The 12,802-nt window shown below is 36.5% G+C and overlaps 1 protein-coding gene and 1 pseudogene across 1 annotated transcript; one reads left to right on the forward strand and one right to left on the reverse strand.

The window, feature by feature from the left end:
- LOC145968331 (small ribosomal subunit protein uS5-like) overlaps positions 1-12,802 on the reverse strand; it is a 181,772-nt pseudogene that overhangs the window by 80,045 nt on the left and 88,925 nt on the right.
- Positions 4,749-6,861, forward strand: LOC145959446 (uncharacterized). The gene has a single exon (XM_083078297.1). It carries the CDS (start codon positions 4,758-4,760, stop codon positions 6,444-6,446), a length of 1,689 nt encoding a protein of 562 aa, XP_082934423.1. The 5' UTR covers positions 4,749-4,757; the 3' UTR covers positions 6,447-6,861.

Genomic DNA, 12,802 nt, shown 5'->3' on the forward strand with positions numbered 1-12,802 from the left:
GGGTGAGATGGAAATCGAAGATAAAAATAAAAATACAAATGAAGTTAGCATCAAGGAATCTCAAAACAAAACTAATAAAGAAATAATAAATCAAGAAGAAAATGAAATCAAGAATAAGAATAAAAATAAAATAAAAATAAAAAGGAAGAAAGAAGAGGAAACTGCAAGTTGCAAAAATGGAGCGGACTTTGAACATGAAAACCATCAACATAATCCTACTATTGATGGAATATTGAATGAAAATGAAGAAGAGATATTAAACAAAAGGGAAAACAAGAAAGAAATTAAAAATAAAAATAATCATGAAGAAAAAATCAGGGAAATAAATTCAAAAATCCTAGAAGAGGCAAATTAACCAGACCTCTCCAGGGGAAATTAACTCTAGGATTTCGGAGGGAAATTTCCAAACCTCGACAGAAAATCCTAGCCCCGTCAATTGTGAGGAGGGAAGTTACCAAACCTCATTACACAATTCGACACCTTCTTATTTTAAAAAGGGGAGCAATTCCTTATCCCCCTTTGATATCGAATTTCCGGAATTCGAATTATTTTCAAAAAATAATGATAATGAATTTGAAATTTCTCTAAAAAATCTCCTCAATAAAGTTCCAACGATGACTCGGAAAAATAAAAAATTAAAAATTAAAGGTCTCAAAGAATACAGACCGTCTTCAAGAATTTCCACGTCTTTGTTAAACAAATCTCAAGAGATCATAGATAAATTTATGCGAAAACATAAATCAAAACATGACGAAAATCAACAAATTAATACTGCAAATTCCAAGTGTTTGGTGGTCACTGAAATAAAAATGAAGGATCGACTCGTTAAAATAATAGAATCTCTACGATTAGAACATCTAAATGGAACAGAGAGAGACAACGTAATAAAATTAATAACGAATAGTCAAGATCGATTTCACATTCCCGGAGAAAAATTGACTGCGACGAACGTATTACTACACCAAATTCCGACCACAGATGACCATCCAATAAATACCCGACAGTATCGTTTCCCACAAATACACAAAGAAGAAATAAATAGACAGATAGAAGAATTACTAGAAGGAGGCATTGTGAAACACTCACAATCACCTTACAATACGCCTATATGGATTGTGCCAAAAAAGGAAGATTCAAAGGGTAATAAAAGGTGGAGAATGGTCTTAGACTTTCGCGCTTTAAATGAAAAAACTATAGGAGATGCATATCCTCTTCCGAATATCGTCGATATATTGGATCAATTAGGAGGAGCTCGTTATTTTTCAGTATGCGACTTAGCATCCGGTTTTCACCAAATAAAAATGGATTCTGTAGATAGTCATAAAACCGCATTTACAACGCCTTTTGGACATTATGAATTCGAGCGAATGCCTTTCGGTCTTAAAAACGCTCCAGCGACCTTTCAACGCCTAATGGATTTAGTGTTGACCGGATTACAAGGTGAAGAATTATTTGTTTATATGGATGATATCGTCATTTACGCATCTTCATTGGAAGAACATGAAAGGAAATACAATGCATTAATTGAACGTTTTCGTGAGGCTAACCTGAAATTACAACCGGATAAATGTGAGTTTCTAAAATCTGAAGTAACATATCTGGGACATGTAATCGGCAGAGATGGAGTAAAACCGGATCCGAAAAAATTAGAAGCAGTACAACACTTTCCAAGACCGAAAACGCCAAGAAATATTAAACAATTTTTGGGACTTGCCGGATATTATAGAAGATTTATACCGAACTTTTCTAAATTAGCGAAACCATTAACATTATTATTAAAGAATGATGTACGATTTGAGTGGACGGCCACTCAAGAGGAGTCATTTGAAACTTTAAAACAAAAATTGTGCGAAGAACCAGTATTACAATACCCGGATTTCTCTAAACCATTTATTTTAACCACCGACGCTTCTGGCATAGCTGTAGGAGGAATCCTATCACAGGGACAAGTAAATAAAGATAGGCCGATAGCCTATGCCTCACGAACTCTGACGGACAATGAATTAAAGTACGATACCTACGAAAAAGAAGCACTTGCAATAGTATATTGCGTTAAGCATTTCCGACCATACTTGTACGGAAGAAAATTCACCTTAGTTACAGATCATAAACCACTAATGTGGTTTAAAAACGCTCAAGATGCAAATATGCGGATATTAAGATGGAGATTAAAATTGGCCGAATACGATTATGAAGTAGTATACAAGGCAGGAAAAACTAATGTAAATGCAGATGCACTATCCAGGAATCCAGCAAATATTGAAGAATTTGATTGCAAAATTATAAGAAATAAAGAACTCTTAAACCCTGACAACCCCGAAGATGCTCAAGTAATATCTGAAATGTTAGAAGAACTTGAAGAAGACGAAGAAGAAGAAGAAAGCGACTATTTTCATTTACATCTCTCCGATAACGAGGATAATGAAGAAATAATAACGGAAGATAATCCTGACTTACTTCCATTTACTTTAGAAGAATTAAATGAACCAGTCGAGGCCCAGCTAACAGAGAAAGCATTGATACATGATCCTCCTAGACAGAACAGAATATTAACAAGAAGTCAGACAGCTAAATTCAAAATTGATACCGAAAAAATTAATGAACGAAATGATCCACCTGATAAAAATTATAAAACAATAAATGAATTAAGCACAAAAGAAGTAAGGAAGGAAGAAGAAGATACGGAAGAAGAAGATACGGAAGAAGATGACATTAATAAGAATCTAAAATCCAGGAAAATAAAACCCTTTATAATCGGAAATAAATTCTTAAAGAGTAATATTCTCGACTCACACGTGAATTACTATTTTTACGAAAAGACAACATTGCATATTTTGTTGATACTGAGGGAAATCCTCTGGATTCTGGATCTAAAATATTATTTGAGCGAAATGAATTACCACATCTAAATTCTCTTGCCTTGGGTAAAGCTAACGCCATAAAATATAAGAACTATTACCACGTGGCACTGCCTGTCAGCGAAGGACAACGAGAAGGTCCTACAGTAACTCTCAACCAAATCGTTACAGTATTAAACGATTTACGAAATCTACTTGAAACATTGAAATTAGAAACACTCAGCATAGCAAAGACTGATTATGTTAACAATGTCCCGTGGGATAATATTAAGATACAGCTTCGATTAATACTTCTCGACACACCTACTAAAATAATAATATGTAATGGATTAATTAAATATCCTCCTAAAGATTTACGCCCTGTTATAATCGGCGAGACGCACTGTCCACCAGCAGGAGGACATCGTGGCGTTACTAAAACATACCATAGAATAAAACATAATTATTATTGGGAAAATTTAAAATCAGACGTCCAAAAATATATACAACAATGTTTACAATGTCAGTTAAAGAAATTAGTCCGAGTAAAAACTAAACAGCCCATGATAATCACTGACACTCCAGGATCTGCCTTCGATAAAGTAGCAATGGATATCGTTGGTCCTTTACCAAAGACCGAGAGAGGCAACGAATATATATTAACATTGCAAGATCAATTAACAAAATTTTGCATGGGAATACCATTGCCAAACCAGACATCTGAAACAATTGCAGAAGCATTCGTAGACCGTTTTATTTGCGTACTTGGATCCCCCAAGGCTATATTAACAGATCAAGGCAGAAATTTTATTAGCGACTTAATGAAGAAAATAGCTAAATTATTTAAAATTCGTAAATTCCGTACTACCGCCTTTCATCCGCAATCAAACGGATCTTTGGAAAGGTCACATCACGCACTAGGAGAATATCTTAAACAATATGCTAATGAAAAAAAGCAATGGGACCGATGGATAGGACTTGCAATGTTTAATTATAACACAAACGTCCACGAAGCTATGAAACACACTCCATACGAGTTAGTATTTGGAAAAATAGCAAGAGTTCCTTCAAGTGAACTTCCAGCACCCGAAGATAGATTAGCGAATTACGATGAATACCTGATAAACCTTGTAACACAGCTACACAACATTCAAGGGAATGCAAGAGAAAATGTAATCAGCGCCAAGCATAGATCAAAGAAATATTATGACAGAAAAATCAATCCTCAAACCTTTAAACCTGGAAATCAGGTATTTTTACTAAAGGGCCCGAAACCGGGAAAATTCGGCGATCATTACACAGGTCCTCATGAAGTTTTAGAAATTTAAATAAAAATAATGTAAGGATAAAAATAAAAAAGAACAGCCGAATAGTACATCCAAATCGGTTGCGAATTTCTTATATTAAACCTATTAATAAATCATCAAACCATCAAGAGGATAAACAATAGTGATAATAATAATATTAATAATAATAGTAATAATAAAACCTCATATACGTATACATGTAATATCCTTTTGTTAGGTAGTAACTAAATAATAAATATAATAATTAATCGACGTAAATGAATGATAAATAGATAGGTTAATTATGTCATATATATATATATATATATATATATATATATATAAGAAAAATTTGCAGATGGATCCCAGGGGAATAGCTACGTTAACATTCTTACTCGTGAACTTACAATTCACCCATGGAATAATAGGCTACGATTGTGGTTCAGCGTCTGCTAATCTCACCACCTTATCATTACTAAACATCGAAGAATGTGATATTCCCCAGCAAAGCGTCAATTCAAGCCGAATTTATATTCAACTACTTCAAATTAACGAATTTGACTCTGTGAAAGTAATACAATGTAAAATTGAAAACGACCGATTAATTAAGAAATGCGGGATGTTTTCTCACACCATGGATGTCTTTAACGGCAAATATTCGTTCATACAAGAAACCACTCGTGAAGCATGCCGCCGTATGCACACTTATGGAACTTATGAATTGGCAGGAACATATATAACTGGGTTAAAATCAAATCAAACCCTGACACGTCCTATAATATTAGCTGGTCACGTCGACTCGGAAGGATCGTGCTCCGGAAGCGCTTATTCCGACCCATATGGAACATGGGCGGACGTCATTGTACTGGGCAGTATTAAAATTACTCTCCAAGATTACATAGCCGACGTAAAAATAAATACTAATAAAGTACACCTCAGATCTGGAGTAGCGTGTGAACTCAGCGCTACAAGTTGTTTAGATATAGAAGGAGGAGATACCTTCTGGGATCCCGTACCTGCTGATACTTGCAAATTTTCTAGCTATGGCGTATTATATGAAGGATATGCTGACAAGATAATTGACAGCATGAATCAGCAATCACAAGTAGCTTATTCGTTAACAGCACAAAACACTATATTCGCATTAACCAGCCGTGGGAAATATATTACTTGTGGATATACTCTAATTCGTACTGAACATCCAAAATTAATAATTTTCGAAGCATCACCTGGCATTGAAATCTTTAAGAAGCAATCAAAAGTATCAAATCTTGACATTTTTACATACATGAATTCCAAATTCGTGTATGTAGAAAGACATATACGTACACAAATAAGTGAATTATATAGAAATATACTTTTACAACAATGTAATCTGGAGCAACAATTATTGCAAAACGCCTTAGCCATAGCAACTCAATCGCCTGATATATTTGCATATTATTTAATGAAAGGACCAGGATATATGGCACTGTTAGCCGGTGAGGTAATCCACATAGTAAAATGCGTACCTGTCGAGGTGAGACTTGCTCAAACGGAATATTGTTACAATCAACTTCCTGTATTAAGGGGAAATCGAACATTCTTTTTGACACCGCAGACACATGTAATACTGCGTCAGGGGATACAAACGGCATGCAACGCATTTGCACCTGCAATGTACCTGCTGGGAGATTCATGGTATAAACTTATGCCTAAACCAGTAGATACAGTACCCCCTGCCATTATGAAACCTCTAACCAAGCCTACTTGGAAGTACGTTAGCCCTGGTTCGCTAGCCACTAGTGGCATATATAGCGAAAACGATCTGGAAGATCTAAAAGACCATATTATGTTCCCTGCCGAGAGGCCCGCGGTACTTAACACCATCGCCAGGGGAATAATGGGAAGACCTACATCCTTACAGGGAGGTTCAATTACCAATCTTTTAGACAAAGACGCAATAGAAAAAATCGCCGTCTCTACCTGGGAAAAATTTTGGAATAGATTTTTAATTTTCGGAAACATCAGCGCTGGAATAATGGGAATATATCTATCCGTTAGAATTTTTAAATTGATATTAGATACTCTAGTTCATGGCTACGCTTTGCATACAGTATATGGTTGGTCCATATACTTGCTTGGAGCCATCTGGGATTCTCTCACTCAGCTCTTATTACACTTAAAACTAAAGCAACCACCGTCAACAAACAAACCATCCGCTCCACTCGAGAATCCACAAAAGAATAAACACCCCGCTGACACTGAAGGATCCTCAGACCGTATCTATCCATCTCTTTCTGATAAAGAGAACACTACCTATACTCTACAACTCAGGGAATGAAGGTTTAAGCATTCCGCTACAAACCTCTATCCCCTCTCTACAGCCTTCTGTCAACGTTATCTTCCGTAAAACTCAAATAGATAATCGGCGGAAAAGTCGCAAATGATAAGACAAATTAACCTCTTTTATAGAAAAATGGAACCAGCAGCCATTGACACGGGAAGCCTTACACGATCTCGGCTGGAGGTTTTTATTCTCCGGGTCGTGTCTCCCTTATTATTTTGGGTCCGGTTGAAAAACGGTGACCAGGACCTTCAGGAGTTGGAAGAGGAACTTGCCCTCCGTATGTCAAGACGGAGCAAGTTCCTGATATGCTTCCCGGAAGACATAAAATTGGAAATGGACGTCGTAGTCAAAGAGGGTAACGGCTGGCGGCGAGGATGGATAGAGAAAATCAGCCAGGCGTCGGGGATGGTCAGAGTATGTCTAGGCGACCACGGTTGGTCAACCTGGCGACCAATGCACGAAACCTACCTGGAAGATAGATTTCGAGACCTGCCTTGGCAAGCCTTTGCGTGTGGGCTCGCCTACACAGGATCACCCGATAATTCGACAATATGGCCAGAGAAAACCCAAGAACTTTGCCGGCTCCTAGCCGAAGGTCATACCGGCTGGATCAACATTATACTTCCTTTAGGAAGGGGAGCGGCCCTCGTCAAGCTGACGATACAGGGCGAACATAACGGAGGAAACTACAACTTTAGAGATATGTTAATTAAGCTAGGACACGTAGAATTAAGTACTAAAATAACAAGAGATGTATTCCCCGCAATAAAAAAAAAAATAGATATATAATAACAAAAAAAAGGGGTTTTAGAAAACCCAACTACATTTATATCATTAGTATATCTCCACTATATATATATATATATATATATTGACATATACTTTTTTACTATATATATATTATATTTTACATACTAATATACTTATTCTAGATATTTTATATACTCATGTTATTATTACGTATATTAAAACTACTCAGTTACATATATATATATATATGTATATATATATTCATTAGTATATACATACATATACTTCTAATACCATAGCACACACCTTTTACATTAATTTATAAGGTAATATATATATATATATACTAACACCGTAGGATATTAGCATCATAACAATCCATTCAGCGTTAAAATACGCATACATTGAACGAATTAATCTATGTAAGAAAAATTATACAATACACTCACATTAAGTACTAAATCAGCAAATTTACTCTTCTCCTTTTCTTCCTTCCCCCCCTTCCCTCATTGTACCTATACACTATTTCTTTATCATTTGTACTTTGTACTGCCCTAAATTTATACACACACATATATATATATATATATATATATATATTATATTCCCTGATAAAATGTCAATAGTAGTAATGACAATAATAGTAATAATAATGATAACAATTAAAATAATCGCACGGTTTCCATCTTTTGATAAAAACACTGGAGGAAATATCTTTTCGATAATACCATCGACATTATCGCTCTTTATAGAAAATGGAAATCGAATCCATCGACACCACACATTTGCGCTCAGGGCATCAAGAAGTAAGAGTTGTATGCGTGGAATCACCGTTACTCTTCTGGGTACAACTCCGAAATGATGAAAAAGCCTACGAAAAACTGCAAAATAAATTACAAATAAAAATGGCCGCTAATAAGAAACTCATGACAAATATACATGAAGATCAAGCCGTCAGCGTAATGCACAACAAGCACTGGCATAGAGGTATAATAACCAGAGTCAGCAGACTAATAGGAGCAGCCGAAATCTTTCTAAAGGACATTGGCCGGAAAATATGTCTGTCTCATAATGAACTGTACGAACTTGACGATGAGTTCAGAAAATTACCGTGGCGTGCCATCGCTTGTGCTTTAGCTCACACAGGATCAGAACCCCCCACTCCCACCTGGCCAGAGGTTAATAAAAATCTAGCTCGCATAGTCGCTGAGGGTAATAAAGGATGGATAAACATAGTACAACCTCTTTGGAAAGGAGCTGCTTTAGTTAATCTTCGACTACAATCTGTAAATTTCGATGCGTCATACGATTTTAAAGAAGCACTAATTAAATTAGGAATAGCTCGTCACAGCAAAAACATTATGGAGCATGTTTCCCCCGCAGTGTAAAAAAAAAAGCCACAATAACAATAATAATAAAATAAAAAGAAAAAAAATAACAAAAATAATAATAAAAAAAATAATAATAATAAAAATATATATATAATGAATATATGCAAAATATATAAACACATAGGATAACAACTATATAGCGCAAAAGCTATTTATTCTAATTTCTTTTATATATATATACAACGAGAGTCACCCTTGAACACTTGATAATCGCTTACAGCGTAGAAATGCCGGGACACCATTACTTATCCGTTGAAAATCAGGAAGAAGACGATGAACTGATTGACGGCGTAAAACCAAGCGATCACCCTGAAACCTACAGCTACCTATTTGAACTTCGATGTATTGTTTCACTCGAGGGCGAAATTTATCAACGTATTTCAGACTGCTATAAAATCTGCAGTTTGTTTCTTTAAAGTTCCGGAAGACTATCAGCAAGAATACGCTGTAGTGGCACCACATAATTTAGTACATAGAACATCAGTAGAAAATCAAACCAGATGCACACAATGCTATAAGATAATAATAAAAATTAGACCAGCTGAAGAGTGCAAAGGATGCATCGAAAAATACTTGAACACCGATAAAGCATATCTTAGCGAAGGATGGGGAGCGCCTGTCTTCGCCCGATGGGAAGAAACATAACAGTGAAAAGAGAAACCTTTTTCCCCTTTTTCCCCCTCGCACTCTCACCATCAAATCCTGACTCTGTAACCATAACCACATGCCCTTGTTTGTCTCTATATTATTCACTACTTTTCCTCAACAAAAAAAAAAGAAAATAATAATAATAATAATAATAATAATAATAAGAGAAGAAAAATAATACTAGAAATATATAATAAAAAACCAAGAATATAAGATATATATATATATATATATATATATATATATATATATATATATATATATATACAGGGCGATCCTGAAAAACGTTATGTCTTTAAAATGACGTATTCCTGACACCATTCTAAGACAATTTTTCCTTTACCAAAATTTGATTTGAAGCGTAGTTTTTGAATTATGAGCAAAAATAGTTAGTAAATCACGCGTCGGGTACAGAAGGCAGGCAGGAGCGGCGCGGCGTGCCGCGAGCGCGGGCGCAGCTGACCGCCCGACGGGTGATTATCACCGCATGAGTCGCTAACTATTTTATCTTATAACATAAAATTATGCTTTAAATAAAATTTTGGTAAAGAAGAAAATGTCTTAGAATTACGTCAGAAATACGTGTTCCTTAAAATAACGTTATTATAATAATGAAAAGTTGTTCCGGATCGCCGGCCGTCCGACGTTGCAATCAGCTGATTGCTACACGCGATGTGTGTATGGCGGAGTGTGTGCGTGAGAGAGAGAGAGAGAGAGAGAGAAAGAGAGAGAGAGAGGGAGGGTAGGAGGGACAGACATTCATACACACGCACGCACTTTTTTTCTCGCTCTCTTTCTCTCTTTTACGCAACACTCATACACTCTCTCATTCAGTCTCTCACTCACACTCTCTCGGTCACTCACTCACTCACTCACCTGCTTACTCACTTGCTCACTCACCTTGTAGCAGCGTAGCGAATCTTCATGCTATGTATTGTTGTTATCTGCTGCACGATTATGATTGCTAGAGATGCGCGACACATCGAAATTTTTTCGATTATTAGTCTCACACTCGATTGACACAATACAGATTACACGATAACGAGTTTACTGTTTATTCACTCACTATTGATTTATCGATACCAAAAATTACTTTCAAAGAAACGCGAATGCAAACAGCACATGACTCGACGCGAAGCGACGGACCGCGGAGACTGCGCGACCACAAGAGTTATGTTGCGTTGATGAGAAACGCGACACGCGACATCTAACAAACGACTTGCGCGTGGCGCGTGATTGACGCGAGATAAGACGAACGATCGGCTAAAACCTTCGCATTGCGAATGCGGTAGAAAACATGAAACGTATAATAACATACTTAAAAAATTAATTATTTATTATAAATAATAACTATTTCTAATTATAATAAATAATTATTATTTTAAAAAGCATGTGTTGTACGTTATTACGTTTTCGAAATTATTGCATTCACGATGCGAAGATTTAAGTCAATCGCAAGTATAATGTAATTTTAATTACATTCGTCTTATCTCGCGTCAATCACGCGCCACGCGCAAGTCGTTTGTTAGATGTCGCGTTTCTGGCAACATAATTCTTGTGGTCGCGCAGTCTCCGCGGTCCGTCGCTTCGCGTCGAGTCATGTGCTGTTTGCATTCGCGTTTCTTTGAAAGTAATTTTTGGTATCGATAAATCAATAGTGAGTGAATAAACAGTAAACTCGTTATCGTGTAATCTGTATTGTGTCAATCGAGTGTGAGACTAATAATCGAAAAAATTTCGATGTGTCGCGCATCTCTAGCAATCATAACCGTGCAGCAGATAACAATACATAGCATGAAGATTCGCTACGCTGCTACAAGGTGAGTGAGCAAGTGAGTAAGCAGGTGAGTGAGTGAGTGAGTGACCGAGAGAGTGTGAGTGAGAGACTGAATAAGAGAGTGTATGAGTGTTGCGTAAAAGAGAGAAAGAGAGCGAGAAAAAAAGTGCGTGCGTGTGTATGAATGTCTGTCCCTCCTACCCTCCCTCTCTCTCTCTTTCTCTCTCTCTCTCTCTCTCTTACGCACACACTCCGCCATACACACATCGCGTGTAGCAATCAGCTGATTGCAACGTCGGACGGCCGGCGATCCGGAACAACTTTTCATTATTAAAATAACGTTATTTTAAGGAACACGTATTTCTGACGTAATTCTAAGACATTTTCTTCTTTACCAAAATTTTATTTAAAGCATAATTTTATGTTATAAGATAAAATAGTTAGCGACTCATGCGGTGATAATCACCCGTCGGGCGGTCAGCTGCGCCCGCGCTCGCGGCACGCCGCGCCGCTCCTGCCTGCCTTCTGTACCCGACGCATGATTTACTAACTATTTTTGCTCATAATTCAAAAACTACGCTTCAAATCAAATTTTGGTAAAGGAAAAATTGTCTTAGAATGGTGTCAGGAATACGTCATTTTAAAGACATAACGTTTTTCAGGATCGCCCTGTATATATATATAAGTTCGCATTCCAAGTATTTACAGTTAATTCTTGAATAATTAACCATCAACCACAGCACAAAATGGCAGAAAGACAATGGCTTTCCTGGAACCCCGACACGCATGGAGAAGAATTTCATAGATCTACCAGAGGAACAAAACCACAAGATCATTCCGGAACACCAGATTACCTATTAGAACTCAGGTGTGTCAGGCAATCAAGAAACTATATTTTCCAACACCTCACAAATCATCAAAAAATTTGCACCCACTGCTACCTTACAGTGCCAAAAAGCCACCGACGTAAATACTTAATGGTGTTGCCACACATGCTAATTCATACAGACCTTACTGAACCTCTAAGAAATTGCACGCAATGCAATCAAACCATGATGAGAATCAGACCTGCAAACGAATGTGTAAACTGTATTGAAACATTTTGGAAGACTGACGAGACTGACCTGAATCGAGGGTGGGGAATACCAGTCTTTCCCTTAAGGAGAGAAGAGTAAGATCAAAAGACAAAGAAGGAGCCTTGTCTTTCTCTCTCATACGCACATCTGGTATCGACTCTGACAAAGACAAAATGTCCACATCTCTCTCTTGTCCTTACTATCCTTTCTCCGCTCCAGTCTTCTCTTTTACGCAACTATATAACTGCGTTAAAATATCAATTATCAATAATTTTTATTAAACTATCCTTATATTCTTCTTATGTTAAGTTGCCTTTGTATAATCTTTAATCATATTATATTTTAATCAAAAAAAAAAAAAAAAACATATGTAAGAAGAAATCATGTACAAGAAGGACGAAAGAATAAAAGGAAGGGGTTATGGAGGTCGCCTTTTCTTTCCTCCTTCTTTAAAATTTATAACACACTTATACTATACTCTTACATATTACTTTAAATATATAATAATAATGCGTATAAATTTCCTTTTTCCGTTTCTCAAAAAGAAAAGAATCTAATATTCTTATTATTTGCAAATGTCGTGTACCCCCAACATTTGTCTAAGGCGGGGGGTGTTACGTCCGGTGGACTCCACGATTCTTTTCTTTCCTCGAAACGATTTCGTGGAAGAAGGAAATCAAGAATCGACTTGCATTCGGAATGCAAAGC

The sequence above is a fragment of the Camponotus vicinus genome, unplaced genomic scaffold, assembly GCF_025532165.1.
Source record: "Camponotus vicinus isolate PSW18456_S1 unplaced genomic scaffold, iyCamVici1.0 SCAF_1, whole genome shotgun sequence".
In the NCBI taxonomy this organism is placed as follows: Eukaryota; Metazoa; Arthropoda; class Insecta; order Hymenoptera; family Formicidae; genus Camponotus; species Camponotus vicinus.

Excerpts from the sequence above, each read along its gene's own strand:
- LOC145959446 (XM_083078297.1), top strand. The coding sequence starts at position 4,758 with ATGGATGTCTTTAACGGCAAATATTCGTTCATACAAGAAACCACTCGT.